The sequence below is a fragment of the Orbicella faveolata genome, unplaced genomic scaffold (assembly GCF_042242905.1).
Source record: "Orbicella faveolata isolate gen_17 unplaced genomic scaffold, um_ofav_v1 contig_1, whole genome shotgun sequence".
Taxonomy (NCBI): Eukaryota; Metazoa; Cnidaria; class Anthozoa; order Scleractinia; family Merulinidae; genus Orbicella; species Orbicella faveolata.
This window is the reverse complement of record NW_028301536.1, coordinates 9,761,919-9,784,776: the sequence shown is the minus strand read 5'-3', so window position 1 is coordinate 9,784,776 and position 22,858 is coordinate 9,761,919. Positions and strand designations below refer to the sequence as shown.

General features: G+C 38.1%; 1 protein-coding gene across 4 annotated transcripts in view; it reads left to right on the top strand.

The window, feature by feature from the left end:
* Positions 1-22,858, top strand: part of LOC110056277 (fidgetin-like protein 1) — a 205,724-nt gene that overhangs the window by 55,675 nt on the left and 127,191 nt on the right. For all 4 annotated transcript variants that reach the window (XM_089288354.1, XM_089288350.1, XM_089288359.1 and 1 more), the window contains 2 exons: positions 678-732; positions 19,131-19,339. In XM_089288354.1, the coding sequence (XP_089144480.1) occupies positions 678-732; positions 19,131-19,339 (264 nt within the window). The remainder of the gene's footprint in view (positions 1-677; positions 733-19,130; positions 19,340-22,858) is intronic.

Here is a 22,858-nt window from a genome sequence, read left to right as displayed (position 1 = left end):
GTCTGTTTTTCACTGTTTTCTTATTACTCACCATATTTTATTCTACGTGAATGACTCTGCTATTTTAACCAAAAAAAACGCTTTTTCTTCTCAACTTCTACTGGTGTACAACTGCTATTTCAGCTTTCGTCCATTACACCAAAAAGCTTACAAAGTGCTTCAAAGGTGGCGTGACCTTGTCTTTTGTAGGCTCACTCCATGTTTACGAGTAGGTTCCATAATTGAAGTTGAGTTGGTGCCACATGGGAGCTGGAGAAACCTTAACCTGTGTCAATGTCTTTTATTTAAGTGGCAGTAGATATTGGTGCTATTTGGCTAGTGCTGCTTCTGGGAACCGTTTTCTATCGATTCGAAATTTTGCAGTGCAGTTTTAAACTTCGTTTTAAGCTTTTTGTTCCTGTTGCCATCACAATTATAATTATTTTTGGGGGGAGAGGGATGAGTGGGTGATTGTGGTAATTTCCTTCATAAAGACTAATAGTTCTTTCGTAGAGGTTATTGTATGAAAAATGTTCCATTAGCCTTAGAGTGTCTAATTAAAGGTCCAAGTACCCCTAGAAACTTCTTGTCCTGGGATAACATCTACCAGTCAGTTTTAAGGCTTGATAACCTGTCTAACATTGACCCATTGTGCTGTGATGAGTTCATTGATTCCATTGTGTCTTGTATCTCCATAGCCCAGTGTACCGGGACATCCTCGGATAAAAAGAAAAGCAACCAGTCCATGCTCAGGTATAGTTTATTCATAATAAATACTTTTGATTAGTCTATCAATTAAAAAGAAAAAGATTATGTCTTCAAAGCATATGAGGCGCCAAAGTGGACAAAAATGCCGTTTAGCAATTTTTCTTTCCAATTAATGCATTATGAGTACGGAGAAAATTAGTCTAATTGAAATGTGTTTAAGACGTTCTAAATTTCCTATTTTAAAAGAATAAAGTATGCTATTAATGTTTTTTTTCATGGCAAGTTTGAAAAAAACTCTGCTCATAAGAATGAAAAATTATCCTATTCTCAGTCTGAAAATACATTGTAATTCCAAAAAAATATTCTAATTAGTATGCAAATTATTCTCGGTTGAATTTTTTTGTGCTAATTAAAACCCATTTACAATTATCATGCAAAGTTATGCTACATGTAGCTGTGTTGGGCAAGGGTATCGCCGGTGGCCAATGTAATTTACATTTCCTGCTTTTTTGCACTAACTTTGAAGCTTTGAAATTGAAGACTATTAAGAAAAGCTACAATATGCCTTTAAACCGTCGAGGAAGAGGTGACACAGAGATAGAGAGATTCTTAGAAAATACTCAAGGAGTTCTTGCTCAAAATGCAAGCTTCAGTCAACAATGGGAGACCCAGAATACAAACCTGGATAACTTAGAAAATGCTGTTGATCGATCAACCGAGATCTGCACAGTGTTTAGCGTTCTTTGCTAGAGTGTGCCCACTGACAGCGCTGCAAATAATTCAGTTTTTGGCCTGATGAGTACTTCAGACACAACACGAACAGAGAGTGCCTGTTTTTTCGAATACCAATGCCCAGTGAGCTGCAGTTACGAAAAAGGTTGCCCTTGTTTTGAAATTATGAAGGGTCAACTGGTATTCTTGCAAAGTAAACATTTTCGCTGGGCTAGCATTGCTAAATTACTGGGAATTTCAGAACAAACTCCTAGAAGACGAAGAGAGGAATCTGAACTCAAAACAGATGGTTTTACTGAGATTTCAGAGAACAACCTTACAGCTGTCATTCAATCAGTGAAATCGGTCACTCTCGATATTGGCCAGAGTCGCATACTAGGTGCTTTGAGGAGCAGAGGTCTGCGTGTGCAGCACTGGTGGGTCCATGAAATAATGAGGAAAATAGACCCAGTCGGCACTGCAAATTGGCTGAAATTCGGAGTGAACATTGTCAAAAATGTGTCTGCGAATTCTGATTATTCTTTTCATTAAAAAAATTATGCCTGTTTTTCGCGTGCAGTCCCTTTTCTAACTTTATTCTCTTGTAAAATAATGACAAACGCATATGCCAAAAAGCTGAGACACGTCAAAAATCTGAGTCAACTGACTTGAAATCCGAAGGTCGCGAGTTCAAGTCCCGCTCTGACCACTAAGCTGGAGTTGTTTCTTGGTAGACCCTAGTTCAACTCCTCAATCATGCTTGTAAATAGCCAACTGGTCTGCCTCCCGTCAGTTGGGATTTTTAAGCATATTATGTTTAGTTGATATATTTGTTTCTTTCAGTTTAAGTGGCATGCCTGTGAACTAGCTAGGTGTAGCTAAGCACATTGACCACTATAACCAACAACATTTGAACATTTTTTTTTTGAGTGGAATTGCCACCCAGTTAGCACAGCACAAAGCTTCAGTCCAGAGCAACTATTCATCTCAGGAATGTTTACTTATGGATATTTCACCATTATCGGAATCTGTAGACTTTGATTTATTTGGGTTAGGTGTTGATGATTAGCCTGATGCTCCACAACTAATAGAGCAAAATGATTATGAAATAACAGTGCCAGAAATTGATATTGTTTTTCCTGACAAATTAATGGAGTTGTTAAGTAAGGTAGATCCTTTGCAAGATGGTGGCAACCATGGTGTCAATTTGTGCCTGATGTGTGTACAAGCCATCTTGACATCTATGGGTGAAACCTGAACTTAGTACTATTACTTAGTTTGTATCAGTAGGAGAAAGTGGTGTAAGACATAAACCTTATAACAGTGTCAATGGCCAGTAATGTAGACTCCATCTTCTGTCAGGACACTTGCACAAACATATGTCTAGTCTAGGCTACTGTTGCTCAGTTTCAAGTTGGTGTGCACAATGTTGTAACCTCTAAAACAAATTTGGTTAACATCAAAGTACAATTTAGAAATTTATGGACAAAGTGTTCAGGCACTTGCAAAGGTTGTCTGCCGAATAATACCTGTCCCATTCCCAATTAATAGCATGGATACTCAAACCTGCTCAATGGCAGAGGAGCATAGACCCCATTTATAAATAATAGGCAATGAACATTATTATTCAGTATCCTCATGTTATTCAGCCCTACTAGCATATGCAAAATTCAAAGGATTTTATATTCCATGACTAAAACCTTATTGCATTATGTCATAAATCTAAATAATTGACTTAAACACAGGAAAAGAATAAGAATTCCTATTGGAGAAAAGCACTCTAACAGGTTCTTGCAATGAATACAACAGATGACATAGTAGAGCCAAACTTGCTCACCTTTTTAAAAGCAGTATTTTTACCACCTGCTGTGGGTTGTTGTCTGTGTGTTCAAATCTTTTCCCACCAGCATGGGGAGGTAGTGAGCAGTTATCACAAACAACAACTCCAACTTTTTATTAACATTTTGTCTCAACAGTTAAATTAGAATCGACTTACATGTAAAGAGCGTTTTTTTATAAAGGGGCAGATATTTTTGATGATTGTATATGAATCTGGTTCCAGTCTTTTTTATCTCTTTTTAAGTGTATATTTTTAGATTTCTTATATAGCTTTTTAGATTTTTGCATATTTTATATTTTATTTCATTCATTAATCATTTATTTATTTTACGCAGGACCTATGTTGATAGCACTTTTTATAACTGAAATGGTCATCCTGCATAAATATGTTTATTTGTTTATGTATTTAAATGAGTCTTACATCATACCAAGAAAAACAGTGAAACATCAACAAAATAAAATGTGCCGTGAGTGTTTTACATCAACAAAAACTCCAACTTTGTATTAACATGTAGTCTCAAAAGTTACAATGGTAAGAAATGTAGCTATTATTGAGCTAAGAGAAACTGTAGAACATGAACAAAATACATGTAAAATGACTTCAGCATTTTAGATGGTAATACTACATGTACTCTACTGAACATACTGTTTATCCCATGGGAGTATGGTCAAGTTCAAAATCATACCCCTTATACAACATAAAAGGAAAGTGAAGATTTGTCACTTAAAATACAGGAGAACTCTTCAACGAGTTCATTGTATGACTGGTAAGTACTTGGGATCTCCAAAACAGGTCCACATGTATGAGCCACAGGTCTACGTGTGAGACCATCCAAGCTACTGAATGTTACCTTTTTTGTACTGCAATTCAGTATGTTACTTCCTGTGACAAATCTAAGAAAAGTGCTGATATTCCCTAGCTTCCAGGGATTTTGAATACCTCTTTAGATGGTCAAAGCAGCATTTTTCTGCATCAGTAGCTGAACTTGCTTCTAAGAGCTGAACAACCTTTGGTGTTGGTTTTCACTCTTGATAGCGGAGCTTCAGTGCGTGAAGCACGCCAGCGAAGCACCATGGGTAAATAAAATTGGTAACTCATCAAGCCGAGAAAATTTGGTTATGACGTCAGCGTACGAGTGAGTGAATGCCGTCCGCACAGGCTCTGGGGGAGGGGGAGGGGTGTCTCGCGGTAGCCCTCACAGGGAAGCTAAGGAATGCCATCTGTTCTGGGTGGGATTTTTCAGAAAAGTTAGGGGAAAAAAAACTTATTTTTATTTGTCATGTTAACAAATGATCGGAGGAGTTGATCTAACGTTTTCAAGATAGGGTTTAACTGAAGCAGAACGTGAAAGAGAACGACAGAGAGCAAGGATTAACAGCCAAAGGAGTGGTGAAGAAGATCGCGAAAGAGCAGGCCAGCTAGAAAGGAGGCGAGATAGTACTGAACAATGGTGTGAACTAGATCGAGTTAGGGCTAGAGAAAGGATATGAAATAATACTGAACAATGCCATGAGGCAGAGCGAACGACAGCCATAGAAAAGAGCTGGAATACCCGAAAAATTTACTCAGAAGACTACAGAACTTCGTGCGTCAAGATGTGCAAGAAGTCACATGATTTCATCAGGTGATCGACAAGAGAAATCAAACGTGTTTCTCGTGTCTAGAGGAAAAAACACAACGGGAAAAAAGTGGTTGGTTCGTTGATCTATCGAAAAGATTAGTTCAGTCCAGTCTTCGCAACTTTTGCTGGAAGTTTCCGCCTATAAGATTCAAACTGAAGTGAACTGCCAAATTGTGGTGAGTGACTTTGTTACATAGAAACTTTCACGTTGTCCATAAAAATTATGTAGTTGCTTCGGCTAGATAAGCTTAGAAGTTAAGCTTATATCTTCAGTGGGAGTTTTAAAGTCTCCTTGATTATCTGATTTGGAACCATACTGGGAGAAATTTGATAAATTTCAAACAATAAGACTAGAGTCATTGTTGAATATAAAGTTGCATATTGTAAACAAACAAGCTTAGTTTTCTGTCGTTTTTCGCCGTATACCGATAACCTCATGTCTAAAAGTAATAAAACTGTATTTGTAAATACTGCCAGGCGAGTTTTGAAGTTTTCTTTGTGTCAGTAAGGACAGCCGCTTTGTAGACTGCTATAATTTCTTCTTCTGTTTCCCTTTGGAAGAAGGAAAACCATCGATTTGCTATCCTTGACACCTTTTGACGCTCGTATGTTGTCATGCATACTGCGTTTACAAATTATGGAGACTTCCTTGTTTTTTTTGTTCAATTTATTGGGTTTAGTGAAATGTTTGGGTGAATTTCTTTTAAGGTTATTGGTAAAAGACTGGTAAAGCTACGGCTGAAAAAAGGACTGCAAAGCCGTCGGCAAAAATAATATTCAAATTACGCTTTGGCGCGAATAGTTATTAAACTTGAACACCGCAAGTCTTTGAGATTTTGGACATTTTCTGGCTTCTAAATGCATTTGTTGGCTTTAACTGGAATAATCTATCTTAAATGAATTTTCTGTAACATTTCTGGCATCCTTCGCTTGATTCAGGTGGAGTGATATACATATTGTGTTTATGTAGGTTTCCTCAGTTTTGTTGTTGTCGTTGAAATTTCGAGTGGATGATTAGTGTTACACAAGGCTTGCTGATGCAGCAAGTATGGAGCATAATTTTCCAAAATACTAAATCCATACACTCTTCTGAAACATGGTAAATTGCTAGTAACACCTCCATATTCCCGTTTTGCACATGGACATGAACTATTTTTTCTACATCTATCAGTGACCCTGCATGCAGAGAAAGCTCTACACGGAGATTATTCCATTGGTGCCACTGCCTTTGGGGATACACGGTCCCTATTTTTCAATTCTTTGAGGGGGTTTACGTGTTCAACTTTGGTGCATGTAGGATATATTTTTTATCCTTTTAGCTGTAATTTTACTGATGTCTTAATTAAACATATCTTGGATTTGGCTGACCAAATGCACATATGCATCAAAACCTCCGAGTGTGTTCAATTGTCTACATGTAGTGAAGGCAAAATATGTGTAGATGGTATACCTTACCTATAGCTTACTGATTAATTTTTGACATAGTTTAATTACAAAAGTATATATTTGATGGGGTCACCCAGTAGTTAACAATCCCTGTAGTCCACAATCTTTGTGGAGAAAAAAACACATCAATTATTGAAGTTGAAATATAAAATTATTAATGATAGCCTACATACTGTAAGTGTTCATCCACAAAGTGTTATTTTTACCATTAATGCCAGGGGGATTTCTTCATTGTGAATGTTGCAATGTTGCAATTTTGCAGTAGGGAATGGATCTCATTATATTCCTGTATGCTGTTCTTAAGAGCTTCTGCCTGAGAGACCGGGGCAGACTTGGAAATGAAGGTCGGCCGATTTCGCTTAAAATTGGTACACAAAGTCGTTATATGGACTTACGTAATATGCCAAAGTTTCAGGTTCAACGACCATTTTTAGCTGAGATCTGGATATCAGCCCCTCAGGGGTCCTCAGAGGCTGATTTTTAGTGTAATTTTGGCCACTTTTCATTCTCTCTTTTAGCAACGTAAAATTAATTTCAGGCAAAACCAAAGCCATATTTGTAACGCCCTATCCCTAGGCTTCTATGGGTAAAAACATTAGCTCACGGGAAGTTTTCGTTAGCCTATGGCTGTGATCACAACTTAGTCCTATCTGAAACATATAGGGAGTAACCGGAAATGGCCTGTTCTTTAGACCGCATATTTTCCATGCCCATGTTTTATATCCCTTAGTTTAGTAACACCAAGAAAAAAATACTAAGGTTGAGGCTTTTTTACTACGAAAAAACTTTCGAGAAGATGACTAACCAGGCCACTTCCGGTTTACGTTTCAACAAAGCGTGTCTGTAAAAATCAGCCATTTGATCTCGATAAATACCTTTTTTTCTTCTAAGTCGGGAATTAGAGACTGTGAAGTTAATTCTAACCGAAAGGGCTTGCCGTTAATCAGAAATTTTCATGTGACTCTTTTTACGACCGATCAGATTTTGGTCCGGCAACGGTTACAAATTTTGTGGAAGAAGTCTTGAAAATTAAGGATAATGAAGTTGCTGGACTTCTTTTCTGAAGAAAAACAACTTATCAGTCACTCTAAATGCAATCACAACGTCTCTCATGACACCACTTGAAAATCGCTTTGAACCTCGAATAAATTTTGAATATATTTATAGCTAATTGTAAAATTAAATGCAGTCTCACTATTCCAGTCTATACGGTTTAGAGGCACGCTCCTTTCTTATAATCCGTTAAAACTGAAGCAACATTAAAAACCTTAGCCCCAGCGATAAATTGATTGTGAGTGCATCCCTGTGAGTAATGAAAATTCAGGTTGGTTCATACGGTACGTGACGAGGTCACGACACGCCAACTTATCTGAAGTTTGCTGGCTATGATTGTCTTGGAATTCAGTTTTTTCCCGTCTAGATTTGTGTCCTTGATACTGCAGAGAATCATCAGGTATAGAACTTGCATGAGAACCTAAAGAACGAATGGATATGCTACAGAATACTTATTCATACCCAGTCCCCTGGTGCAAACGGCCCAGGTATGATAAATTGGGGAAGTCCAATACGATCCGTTTTCCCCGCCAAGTCGCTGAATGTCTGACTAAATTACCAGAAAATTACTCATTGGCACACTTTCCCTTTCTCTATTGGGATTTTCCTTTTGCTGCTTTCTCAGTCCGCACAGATCCAGACTAAATCGGTGTACTGCATATATCCAAAGATAGGACAGGGGAGGAGTGGATTTTCCTTCAAAGACTACTGCTTATAGCACCCTAGCTGTAGAATTGCTGACCCTTAACTCCAATTTCCATAAAAAAGAAGTGATAATCCCCAGGACGACCAGTATGCTTGGTGTAGGTGGTATGGTAAGTTGTCACAAAGTCCAGTGCCTCATTCCTGCTGGGGCTTGAATTGGTTATTGCTCTTCTTCCCTGAACAAGATGATAATCACCGGCTCCCATTTATACATCTGGTGAAGAGAGACACTGTGAAAGAAAATTGCCTTTCCCAAGACGACATGACAACGCCCTAGTAACCAGGAGCGCTCGATCCGGAGTCCAGCTGCAACCATTAGGCCGCGACTGTGCTATGCGCTAGGCAATTGTCAGTTTTGTATAGAATCCGAACGCGTTACTACGTTACATGTTTACTTCAGTCTGTCGTAAATTGATAAAATGCAACCGTGAAATGAATATATGGCCAGCACATGGACATCTTGCCTGCTGGATTGTTTATTTACAAGAAAAGAAACTATCTGCGATCAATTAATTAAACTTATTAAATCTATTCATTCTTTAAGTGAATTTGTTTCATTTGAGTGTGCTTGAAAGGCAGAGGAGCAAAAAAGTCTGGCTATTACAATTTACTCTCCTCGAAAACTGAAAACATGATTATACAGTGTCCCATTTGGAAAGAAGATGACATATGCGGTGCACGAGATAACAAGCCGCCAGAGGCTGCTGTGACCCTCCCGTTAGCGACGTTAGATCGAGATGTTACCCACCTGCTGGCCAAATTAAAGTGGGCACTGGTGGTAATAAACTGGCCACTTACCATAGAGTTGAAAATTTCCCTGAATGGAAGTTAAAGTATGAATTAAAGAAGACTGCCCACGTCACCGCCGAAAATTCACTCGTTTGCGTGACCAAAGTGGGCCATGTCAGCACCCTTTTTGAAGAAATCAAAGAAGGTTACCGCTGACGTTTCAGATAGCATATTTCAGGCGTTTGGCATTGTAATACCTATTGCATCCATAAGTATCCAAGGTTAGAGTGACTGCATGCATGTTCATCAGACATAAATTTATTTTGCACGTTCAAAGATTTTTTTACACGCTTTAATGTCTTTAATTCGTTCCACTGGTTCAAGGATCGTTGTTCCATCATCATCTGCATACACATTGAAACAAAATATCTCTAACTTAAATTGTCTACCCAGTACCCGCCCACAATTCAATTTCCAACATTTTCGACGCCATATTGGATGTTGTTTCGCTTGAAAAGTCGAAAGGGCTTGGTGATGAATTAAGTAGTTTCACATGCCCAATATTAAATCAGAGTAGAGCCGCTTCACGTGTCATGCTCAAACAATGTAATCTCCTGGCGAAAATAGGAAGTAATTTGGCCCTCTATTGTATCACAAGGATTACTAATACTTGCAATCTCTATGCGGTCTAAAAAACAGGCCATTTCCGGTTACTCCCTGTATGCTTCAAATAGGACTAAGTTGTGATCACAGCCATAGGCTAACGAAAACTTCCCGTGAGCTAATGTTTTTACCCATAGAAGCCTAACGATAGGGCGTTACAAATATGGTTTTGGTTTTGTCTAAAATTAATTTTACGTTGCTAAAAGAGAGAATGAAAAGTGGCCAAAATGACACTTAAGTCTTAAGGCTATGTAGAATTCCAGTATTTTTTAAAAGGTAGACATTATTAATAGCATATTTTATGAAAAAAACTGAACTGTTGATGGATGTACAGCATGAAGGCAAATAGCAATGCACGATTATGTTACAAAATACATGTACAAATTCACACCACCACTGAGTCAATTGTAAACATTGTAATATTTAGATTTAGCCAAGCCTAAAAGTAGAGCTCCTGGGCCGGGTTGCTCAAAGCCCGAGTAAGCTAACCCAGGATTTTGACGTGAGTTTTGTAACTTTGCATTGAGGTTTTCTGTTTATAATGTCTGGCCTTCTGTTTTGAGTTTCAATAATCTCAAACTACATAAAACATAAACAGTGAAAAACATTAGAATACCTTCTGAACAACCCGGCCCTGATCAACAAGTTAACCTACATGTAGCTTGAGCCCACAATCCAATAGAAAACCAGTACTTTGTCAGCGGTCAACTTTTTAAAAAACATGTGACCTTGATGAGCTCTTAACCTGAGCCCGTGATATGGTCACATAATACTGGTCAGCAGATACCTTGTTTTGACAGCTGTCAATTGACCATGACATGGATGTCCAATATCATACATGTACGATTAAACTATGGCCGCCATGTTCCGTGGTGTTGGCTTTGTTGGGTGCAACTGCCATGATCCACACTGCTAGACATGTTGACCATGAAAAAATAGTTCTGTGGTTTTCTATTTGTACGCGTGCATGTGGTTGTTTCTATAGTTATGGGGCTCCACTTGGCGGCGGCCGCTGGGAGCTCTGCTATAAAGGTGGCTGTGTCATAAATTGTTTTACAAAAAATGGAAGGAAGTAATAAGTTCATAGTTTCAGGTTACCATATACCTTGAGAGGTGTTTTGCATCCAAGAGAAGTAATGCTCCCCTTTTACACTGTACTGTAGACACCTAAACCCCTCTATCAAATTAAAGCTTATAAAGCTGGTTATCAAACAAGACCAAGAATTTTGAAATAAAATTAATTATCCAATTATCCAGGCCCTCTAACAGGAGCATCCAAATCACCTTAAGAAAGCTACAGGTCAATGCAATTTTTTGCTAATTTAATATGTTACTCAGGTTCTAGACCCAAAGTGCTTAAACAATATGTCTGCATTTTGCCATATTCAATTTCAGTGAAAATAAAAATTACAGAACAATTTTGAAATAGGATTAAAAAAATATACGAAGTGATTGTACAAAAATCACTCTTGGAACAAAAAATTCTAAATAAAATATCCCCTGACATGTTTTTGTTGTTTACACATCAAATTAGCTACATCGCTTAGATGCATGACACTTCAAAAGGCATATGGTAACCCTAATTACACAGCATTTATGACAGAGTGATTCTAAACTATATCCTTATTCTAGATCTAGACTACACAATTATATCACTGTCACTCAAGACTGCATAACCTTCATGATCTCAAGGCAAGGACAAGATCAGATCTACTGACTTTTTCAAAAAGAGGAAGCTTGGGATTGCATAACCCCAGATATGCATGTTTGCCAAGATGACTTCACATCCCAATTTGGTTATTTTTTTTTAACCAGCACATTCAATACAGACTAAGGACAACAAAAGAAAAGCCACTAACTGGAATGCAAACAGTTCTGAGACCTAAATAGAAGATCAAGATGTCTATAATTATTTGGACCAGGACAATAAACATAAAGTGAGAAGAAAGTTGAAGCCACTAGATGGAATGCAAACAATTTATAGACACTGCAAAAGTGTTACTCTTTTCTTTTCGGTCCAGACTGAAGTCTCATCATGTTCAAGATCATATATTTCATGAAAAGGTTACAAGGATCATATTTGAAATAATTTTCCTAAGAGGCCTATTGCAATAGTGGACGACATCGCCTCAGCAAAGACAGGAAGATCTTCCAGTGTCATTTGTTGATTGCAATTATACGTCAGCTGTTTGATCGTAACAGGGTTTCCATAAGAAGTCTGGCCTACTCCACCGCCTGGGACTGTTCACCAATTCTTCAGCACTTAAACCTCAAGAAGCCTCATCTGCAGGGTTTTCCTTTATATCCACTCTTATCCATTGATTTGGTTCAGAGTACTCATGAATGGTCTGGACTCGATTTGCAATGCAAGTGTGAAATTGTCTTGAATCGTTGGATACATATCGTCAGACAACCTTGCTGTCCGTCCAGAAGACTTCAGAGATGTCACCAAAGTTTAACTTTTTCTTGAGAAAGGAGCTTATCTCAACGGATAACAGGGCAGCAGTGAGCTCTAGTCTTGGGACAGTGATTGGTTTGGAAGGCGTTACTCTGGATTTAGCCGTTGTCAAAGTACAGTGTATCTTGCCTTAAGGGTTGATCATTTTCAGGTGGGAGCACTGACCGTGTCCAGAGGTGCTTGCATCTGAGAAGTTGTGTAACTCCACTGACTTAACATCTCCAAAATCGACGGGCTTGTAACAGCGTGGTATCTTCAGTTTTGCAAGGGTTCCAAGTTCTTCTCTCCATTTCACCCACTGCATTCGTATGGGATCAGGTATTGGATTGTCCCAATGTGCACCGTCCTTGCAAATTCCTTGGAGAATTCTCTCACCTTGGAGTAGAAATGGTGATATTAAACCAAGGGGGTTGTAAACCAAGCTGACAGTGGACAAGATTCCGCATCTAGTTAGAGGTCGGTCCTTAAGCTCTGCTCTGAAGTGCAATTCATCCGAGTCCACGAACCACTTTACTCCCAAGGCTTGTTTGATGGGTAAGAGATCCTTGCCCATGTCCAGTTCCTTTATTTCTTTGGCACGTTGTTCGACTGGAAAGGCTTCTAGTACATCTCTTTGGTTTGAGATAAATTTGTGCAAGTTGAAGCCCCCTTTCTTGGAAAGGGTCTTGGTGTTTTCTATAAGGTTGATGGCTTGTTCCACTGATGGTACGGACTTCAGACCGTTGTCTACATAGAAGGCATTGTTAGTTTTGAAATGCCGATCGTTTATCAATTTCCTATGCAATTTCCTACTGATTTATTATCAGTTGTTATTCAAGCCAAGTACCTGATTTCAAAATCAAAGCTTTCATAAAATCTTGATCTTCACACATATGTAATAGTTCTAGAAATTTTGCCGCTAGGAAGTTGTCTTTATTGTGGGCGCCACGTTTCTCACAACACCCTAGTTTTTTCATGTAGCATAGGCAATAAAAGACGACGCGCAACTTCTTTTAGTCAGAGATTGTTAGTGAAGTTACACCGCTACCGTGCTACAATCAGAGGATCCAAGTTACCGCTATTTCAAGTGTATTTCGCTGTCTCTCGGCTACCTTTTGGTGCGAGTCATCAGCCAAAGTACGTAAGTTCTTATTGTTTTAGTTACTTGCTAAGTCGCGAATTGTTAGTCTTTTCTTTGTCACGAAAAGATTTCATTTAGTTTATCTAGGTTTTGTTGAAATCGCTTTCACAGCTCTACTATTGCTAAGGCTTATTGTCAAGTTGCTTTATTAGTCCAATTGTCATATGATTACCAAATTGTGATTCTTTCACACTATATTTAGCTATTTGTACGATAGCCGTTGATATCTTCGTTTGTTACGACAAGAGTTGTTATCGTCTCAGTTTTATTAGTTTCAAGTATCAATTGTCACACCTATTTGTTTCATGCTGTGATCTTGTTAGTTTTATTATGATTTTTCTATCCTGTTAGATTGGTATTTTATGCCTTATCTAAGTAGGACGTATTCTTAACTATCGCTTTTCAGTTCGAACCTACTACATCTACTTGTACGACTACAACTCCTATTCGTATCTACTACCACTACTTGCGGTCTACTGGTTTTCGCTATTTCTTCAGTCGCTACCTATTGTGAACTAGATCTATGGACTTGATCTGTCATTAAATCAGTTGAATCTACCAAGTGGAGTTCGAATATCTCGCACCGCGCTACCCCTGTAGTTGTTTAAGATTTGATTAAAGGCAACCTCTAGAATCTTTACAGTTACAGTCATGACGTACAAATTCTGCAGCATCATTACCACATTCTTCAAAATCATCTGCTGTCGTCTTTAGAGCAAAGTTGGCACATCCAGGGAAGGACACCACCCCAAACAGATGCACAGTCATGCGATATTCGACCAATGACCTTTTGATATTGCCTTGTTCCCACCATAAGAATCTCAGAAGGTTTCTATGCTCAGGTTACGTTCACTTGGTGGAACATACCTTCCATGACGCAGATAAATTCCATAGGCTCCTTTCAAAATTGGCATAACACTCCTGTCAGACTTTGTAAGGTCCGGTCCTTGCAATAGTTGTCTGTTCAGGGACTCTCCTTTGCATTCAGCACTTGCATCAAAAACAACTCTTATTTTTCCTGGCTTTTTTGGGTGATAAACACCGTGATGGGGAATGTACCATATGCGACCATTATCAAGAGACAGTTCTTCTGGTGGAATGCGTTCTGCATAACACGTCTCAATGATCTCACTCATGAATCTTTAGTACTCTTTCCGATATGTTGACTCATGCTTTAGTCTTCCCCTCAGTTTCTTGATTCTACTAAGGGCTAGCTCTTTATTGTTAGGAAGCATTCTTTCATCTCTTAGTGGAAGTGGCAACTCGTAGTGTCCATCGTCTCTGTGATGAATCCCTTCCTTGGCTTTCTTCATGAACTTCCTATCGTTGTGAGAAAGGGCTTGGCCATCTTTGTTTCCTTCGTGAAAGTCCGTCTTGAACATTTTTATCACTTCAATAGGCTGAAATATCTCCTTTACCTTTGTCTTGAGGGCAAAGTGACACATAGCCCCGTTGCTAGGATTAGCTTCCAGAGAGGCAATATGGTGACAGGAACAATGACTGTCATCTTCTTCAGTCTTCTTCATTTCAGGGTTGTCAAATAAGCCGGCAACTGGCGCATTTCACTGGCTATTCTGAATACTGCACCGGGTACTCTGAATGTTAGTGGGTCAGTTCTGATGGTGATATTGGAGAAATAAAATGGAGGTAAAATTGTTCAGGTAATAATTTGTTTGAACCCAAATTGGATCGAAGGGAATTAAAAAAAGTGTGTGACACGATTTGAAACTGATTTAATAAGATGTGTGCGTCGGCGCCCACGTGGTGGAAAGGAAGTCATGGTGACGGGAAGCGGTGGAGCAAAACGGAATGCAGGAAATAGAACTTTACTTGATTTTAATTTTGTTAAAAAGAAGAAGATCATGGAAGAATCAGAAGATATTTACCAAAGTGACGAGCAAGTAAGTGTTGATAAAACTCTCCCTTTACATGTTTCATTTTATTTACGAAATGGAAAGACCTCACATAACGCCTTCAATACCCTGACTGCAAGATGGCAATACAAAAGTTGTTTTGGTTCCTGTGTTTAAAGACTAATTTATGAATTATATTTAAATAGCTTATCAGCCGTGATAAATTGATCCCAAATCAAACTTGAAAACGGCCATAATATGTTCTACACCTGGGCACATCATTTTACATTTCAACACAACACAGAATATTTGTCCAAAACGTTAAAAAGTACCTGGTAAAAGGTGAGTTGTCGTTCTTTACAAATGGCACTACAATAAATAGGATTGACAGTGTTATTTTTTTCAGAATTAATGAGACAAGTAGATTTATTTACATAATTATAGTCACGACTGCCGGCAGCAATCACGACAGTCAGCAGTGTGAAACTGGCTGATACCCTCCACAAAACTGCAGAATTACTTAATATACACTTTCCCTAATTTTAATGTAAATAAAAATACTCCTTTGTATTTTCTGAAGCGAGGTAGTAACTTTCTAAATCTAAAAACACACATGGCTTTAAAAATGGCTTAGGGTGATAGAAGCACGGGGGTAAACACAAAATATTTAATTTAGAAATGAAGTCCCGACGAGATGCCTATCAGATAACGCGTTAGTTCAAATTTAATTAAATTTAGGACGAAGCCAAGAAATGCATTTAAAAGTGCCAAAATATTGAGAATTTCAAAGCCGATAATTGCCAAATTCATCTGCTAGAGATAGATAATGTAGTTTTTTTTAAAATTAGTAGAGGTAAAATGTTAATTTCTTTTCTGGGGCTTTTGATGATTTTATTCTCAGTAATGTTCTTTAATTTGTGTTGCCTCCCTAACTTTTTTGAAAAAGACAAGTTGTTTTCAAGATGATATGCTGTGCCAGAGAATGTAGTTTTCTTCACGTGTACTACAGTTTTTCAGAATTTGCAATTGCACGGGACGTAAGGAAAATAAGTGACATGCATATTGACTGTAAGCTGTCCAGTTTAAATATGACTTCAGTTGTCACTATCTATTAAGGTACACTCCAGAACTATAAGATCAAATTAAGCGTAGGAAAACCATCTTCAAATTTACACAATTGTGTCATAGATACTCTGCAGACAAAGTGTTGTTTTACAGAATATGGATTCTGTGTTGAATTTGTTACATGTGTGCAGTGTGCTTTGAAGTCTCATGTAAGCCCTCAATGCGGTGACGGAATAGAATCTGAGAATCGAATGAGACTTACCTGTTAGTTGAAGTTTGATTGGAATTCGTTCATTCACTAAGCATTGAGGGATTACATGCCCTCCCTTCTCAAGCACTCACCCTTATTTTGACTGGGAGTTTCTCCACTGCATACATGGTAAGTGCTTTAGAAACCGAGTTCTTGCAGGCGCAATGCTATCTCATGTAATTCCTTAGTGCTTGGTGACAGATAGAATTCCAATCAGACTTCAACATACAGGTAAGTCTCATTTAATTTTCAAATTAATTTTTGAGTTATTTTTTTGCAAAAATAAAATACCTCTTAGTTGGCACGTTGGGGTATGTGATGGACGGGTTAATGGATGAGTGAATGAGTGAGTGAGTGAGTGAGTGAGTAAGTGAGTGAGTGAGAGATGTATGTATGTCACACCAGTCAGATTGGATCTACTATAAGCAGCCAATCAAATTTCTTGTTGTGAAGGTAAATGGTATGTGAGAAGATTTGATCCCGATACAGTTCAGAATGGTCATATTTATTCTTCTATAAAAGAGGAGGAAGTATTCATATTTGGCTTACTTCGACATTTTCTGTGGGTTAGGCTGAGGATTTTGTGGGCGGGTTTGATGATCAGTTGTAACTGGATATTCAGTCAAAGAAACATAATGTTTGGCATATAATGACGTGCATGCGATGAAGGGTGAGCTTTTCCCATTCATGAGATAAGTTTTTGAATTGAGTCTGCTCTACTACTAGGTTAAAGATGTGCATGAAAAACAAGTTGATGTGGTTTCTATGATAGGATCAATTGTATTTTAGGGGGGCAGAATGCACTACTGGGAATGTGAAAAGGCTTTGTGTGACCAGGTTCAAATCATTTGCATGTTGTATCAGATTGAAACCTAGATATAGCTGCAGAGTTCGTAATGAGTGTTCTGGGTGTGTCGTTAATTTCAGCATCCATCGATAAGTTTCAATGTCAAAAGTGAAGAGACTACGATTCATTTCGTCAACAGAACAAAAGATATTATTCTGTGACGATATTACAGTTATAATGGTTCTTGTTTACTACTGGAATGAGAAGATACCTCTTAATGAAACTAAATCTTTTCTCTTCAATGTTATCAGGGTTTTTGCTTATTCACATTAATAACCAACACAAATTGTAGTTGAAGAAAAAGGACATTGTTTTTGTTCAAGATAACTTAAGTGAGGTATATGAAGTCTTGAGCGTTTTATTGTGTTAAACATGAGGACTTTGGTAATTGAAAAATAAAGACTGAGGTGTATGTTGCCGGTTTTTGGATTTTTATTCCAGGTTGGAGCGGAGTGTGACAGTTACATACATACATTGGGTTGTTTTAGAGTGCACAATGTTCAGTATTGTGGTGGATAGTTATGAACGAGATGAGCCAGTTCATGAGTTAGTAGTATGCAAAGGGAACAAGATATTTTTAATCAAGTTACAAAGGTAACTTGATATTTTTGTTTTTCACAAGGAGTAAATTCAATTAGAGGTCACAAATTGTCGCTTCTAGTTCTTAGGACATGTTTTAGAGGAGACGAGACTATTTAGATTTGAAACAGTTCTAGCGTTTACAATAGTAAGTGCAGGTAATGATTGTTTTGTTCTTGTTGCAAGCAAATATAACGATTTTTTTATTTTTTAGTTACAAAGTGTAATTTGACACTCTTAATTTTCACAAGGGAGTAAATTCAATTAGGGCTGACGAATCGTCACCACTTGTTCCCACGAGATGTTTGCTATCTTTAGTTACAAGTGGTAACTTAACACTTTTGTTTTTTATATGGGAGTAAATTCAATTAAAGCTAACAAGTTATCGGCTATTGTTCCCAGGATATTAAAAAAAAAGAGGCTTTCGTTTCTGGACGGTTCTTTCATCTCTGCAGTAGCAGTTTAATATTTGTATTTGATGGGCATTTTATGACATTCGTTTCAGTCCCGTATTTTTAAAGGTAAAAACTATGAAAACTGTTCAAATGTTCTTTGGAGACTGCATGGCACCAAGTTAAAGTGCAATTTAATTAAATCAGACTTTCAACGGGTCAGAGAGGTTTTTTTCTCTTTCTTTGTATTTTTGGTGAAGTAGTGTTGTTGCATTGTGTTGTGTAAAAAGGGTAAACTTACAACTCATATAAAATGCAAAAAGTTCCCCTAACTTGAGTAAAAAATTCCTTTTGGGAGTTGGAAGGGCTATGTGGTTGGTGAGTGAGGGAGTTATGCATGTGCATGTGTCACACCAATCACAGTGTGGGTTGTATCAAAGAACCAATCCAATTGCCTGCTAGAAAATAAGATGGTATCTACATTAATCAGGGGACATGTCAGATTACTGTGGTTTGTTCAGTCAAGCATTTTATGCTTTACTATTAAGTTATCTTACCAATACCGAGGTAACATTGTATGTACATCATAAATTCCCAGTTTCTTTCTTGCTGCACAACGCAACCAAAAAAACTTGTGAAATTAACCAAATCATTACTGTAAACAGTTCCATGAATACTCCTATCTCTGAGACTTTCAGTGTGTGCCTATGTTCGGTGAAGTAGTGTTGTTGCGTTGTGTTGTGTAAAAAGGGTAAACTTATGACTTGTATAAAATGCGAAAAGTTGTCTTAACTTGAGTATTTTTGAGCACAAATTCCTCTTGGGTGTTGGAAGGGCTATGTGATCGGTGAGTGAGAAATTAACCAAATCATTACTGTAAACAGTTCCATGACTGCTCCTATCTCCGAGACTTTTAGTTCACAAAAAAATAACTCTTGCACACCTTGCGTGCCTATGTTTATGCTTTGGCAACCAAAATTTTCACCGGCAGCCAAAAATAAACATTCAGTGACCAAATGGCCACTGAGGAAAAAAAGTTAACTTGGAGGATTTTTCATGCAATCATACAAGCACTGATTTGGTAATAAAAGTATTTCACTTTTTTTTCAAGATGGAGACAGACTCAGTCCTGTTTATGGTAATCCAAATCCTGGGAAAAGAGTTCATGTTCATGGCACATCAAGTAATAGAGGATCAACATTTCAAGCTTCCCAAAATGAGTTGCTATCTTCAGTTCAGACAAGTATTTTCCAGTTTGATCCAACAATGAGAGATTCAAGGTTGGAGTTACTGAGCATGCCAGCTGCTACTCATTTTGAGGTAAAACTTACAGTAAATCTTTTGTAATGTTTTCAGGTTAATAATTGCTCAGATTCAGTCATAACATGCTTGTGTCCCCACTTACTCTGTTACATTCATCTGAGTTGTTGATTTCAGTGTAGGAGTGACTTCCTTACACCCCTGATATGTTCCTCTTTCTTGCTGTGTTTCAATGTAACATTACTAGCAAAATTAGGAGAGGGGGACATGGGGGGTTCTGAACACTGTAACACTGCAAAAAAATCACTGCTTCACCCCAAGAAAAGTCAACGAAACACTGTCACTGCAACATATATTTTTAGCCCTATGATTTGAACTTCTACACTTTACATGATACTTTTATACCTCAACAATTTTCCACAAAATATACACATCTCAACTCTTTTCATTGCTTACATGTGGATACTGCTGTGTGTAAATCAGTTTTCTTGTTATTGTGAAGAAACCTTACACGAAGGAAGCGAACGTAGGAAAAAAGAAAGGAGCCTCGTGAGAAGGCCTTTGCCCCAGATTCCTCTTTTTTTTTACTTTGCTCACTTTTCTTCACGTAAACCACTGCCTGGAGCCCCATCCTGACTGAGAGTATTGCTTTCCGGTGCTAGCTGCATTCATGTTTGATATTGTAATACTTGATAATCCTTTGAAAAAATAGAAGGTGAAGAAGATTGCAGGACTTTGGAGTGCGTATAAACCGGTATCAGAATGACCTCTAGACGACCCTAGACTGTAAGGGCTAATTTAAGTCATTCAAATATAAAGAAAAGCAACAGAGAAACGACAAAATAATAAACATGTCTAAGCTACAAACTTACCAAATGCGCTCCCTTGGCGTAGAAACCCTTCTTTCTTCCCTCCTGACGCGACACCTGAATTTATTGTGGGTCTATTAGTTTTCAACACCTTTTCCTTTTTTGTAGGAAAAAGGTACGTAGTCAATAGTATATTCGGCCTTGGCGTTTCCAGAATGGGTGATTCCAGAAGATATCCATGCCCTACCATGGGTAGCATGAACATTTTAATCCCCTTGCCCTTGGAAATTCCAAAATGCTCTACCTTCCATGCCCTCCAATTTACAAAATTGTTAACCCCTCCTCCCCTACGGAATTTCCGGGTTTTTCAGACCCTTTGGAATTCCTTTTTGACTGTCTAAAACTTCTAACGAATGGGAATCTTGTGCTTCCCCCCCCCTTCCACCCCCACCAAGAAAATTGTGCTCACAATTTTTGGTCAAGCAAACAAGCAACTCAAGTTTGTTAACATTTAATTAAGTACACTGCAGCTTTCCATTCTAAGTGTTTAAGTTGCTTACCTCCAAATAAAACTTTTTGTTTTCAGTTCATTAGCTTCATATGTTCAGGAGAGTAGATAATCTGGAAACCAGTGGAAGACAAAAGTAAAGTTAACTATTTGCTGGCTGTCACCTGCCATATTGAAAATTTCCTTCATTGAGTAACTGCTGACCACTAGTAACGCAGCCTACAGATCTGTCAGGCATTCCATTGGGAAAAAAGAGACTGGTGTGAGTTTTTCACACGCAACAAGATCGCCAGTTGACAATTTTAGATTGGAAAGAAACACAAACTTGTTTTACATTTTATTAATCTACTCATCAACTGTAGGGCCTCTTTGATGTGGAGCTTGCTGTACAACCCACCTGCTCACTCATCCATGTGAATGCTAGCACCTGCCTGATTGATTTTTATCCTGCTTCCATGGTCAGTTCGTGCTTGATTTACAAACTAGAAAAAATAACAGATCAGCGATTTCGAATGAAGCTTTCACCATCTTCCCCCTCTGGACATTCAGAGTTGAACCCCCCCCCCATTCTTTTGGAATTTCAAACTGCATTACCCCCTGTGCTTTTAGAATTCCAGTCCAAGAAATTCCACTCTCCCTCAGTATTTGAAAATGCCGCCCCTGGTATGGTATGGATATTTTCTGCAATCGCCCAATTGTCAGGATTAACATCTCTCTCCTCGCTCATTTTTTCTACATGTTTAGCAAAGACTGAGCTCTGGGTGGCAGCTAAGTCAAGTTACTTGTGAAGTTACACATAAATGAAAACAGCTTTGGATTGGCTGCTAAAGCGTATTGAAGATTAACTAGACAGTGTTGATCTGTATTTTGCTACAAATTAAACACAATTGTACGTGTTTGTTATAAATTAGCACAAATTAATCATGCTAAATTAAGGTCAAAAAGGTTTGAGAAAGGTCAAACAAGAATCCCGGCACCACAAATAATTACAGTTTACCAAATACGGCAACATAGGAAGCAAATATCACACACCATAGGGTTTGAGATCATCACAATACTGCAAAGAGGGATTTTATTCACCACATTAAAGAAACATCAACACCATGACTCCGCAAATCCCTGTGTCCCCCTCTAAGAAGTGTTGACTGCCTAGAGTTATTCTCTTGACTCCTCCTTGATGAAACGTTCTTTATATTTTATGTCAAATCTCAACCTGCAAATTCGTCAATGTTGGCAAACAGATGCGTGGTAGAACGTATTTATGTACATGTATATCTGACTGATTTTTCAAAAACATGCCAGCAAATTTGAACCCCCTCATTCATGTAACCTGTGTTTTTTTTGCTTTCCTAATGGCAGCAGCTTGTAAAGCTTACTTAGCATGAAATGTAGAGAACTTCTTGCTGCATGTTGCAATTATTTATCTTTTTTTTTAAATTTATTGCTACCCCCTCCCCTTCCCTTTTCAATTCGTGTTAAGTTCAGGCCAGGCTACACTCAGATGAATTTTAGTTTGCATAGTGACTGGGAGGAGCTGATCGAGTAGCTTTTTATATCTGCTGTCTAAAGGAAGTCTGCCTGAGGACATCATTAAGCCCTAGAAGGTGTCAGTCTAATGATTTGTTAGTAAGTGCTGTCCATTATCGTCCATTTATGACCCTGACATGTATAAATTGGTCGTCATTTAGCCCCATAATTAGGCCATTTGCATTCCAGTGATAATCCTGTGCTTGCTTTAGACAGCAGAGAGCTTTAGCCACATTGATTCGGGGTTAGAAGTGTAATGGACTAAACATTTCTAGCTGCTGTTGGCAATATTTGGCCTGAACTTTGATGTGGCTAGAGACTGTTGTATTGTTGGAAAGGGTAGTCCCCCACTCGATGTAATTCAAGTACATCCGGGACATTGTTATATGCAAGTAAAACATGGCCCAAAGAGAATCAAGAAAATCACTTCAATCGCTGATGAATGTGAGTAGGATTTCCTTGCAAACCACATTAAATAGGGTTTGGCCTCGTATGATACTAAAACAATATATTGTTGTAAAGCAAATATATGTTTCAAAACAACCGTTGCTGTACTGTAGCACTCTCTGTATCAGTCTGCAGTGTGGTTTTAATTTTGGAACTGAATTTCAAGGATGTAATCTCTTAAGAGCCATTCACTTCTAAAGGCCAAGACTTGACCATGCTAATCAAACTCCACTATGTTGGATTGTGATGAGAAATCTCTTTCTGCCAGGCTTAATGTCGGTCTGTTAT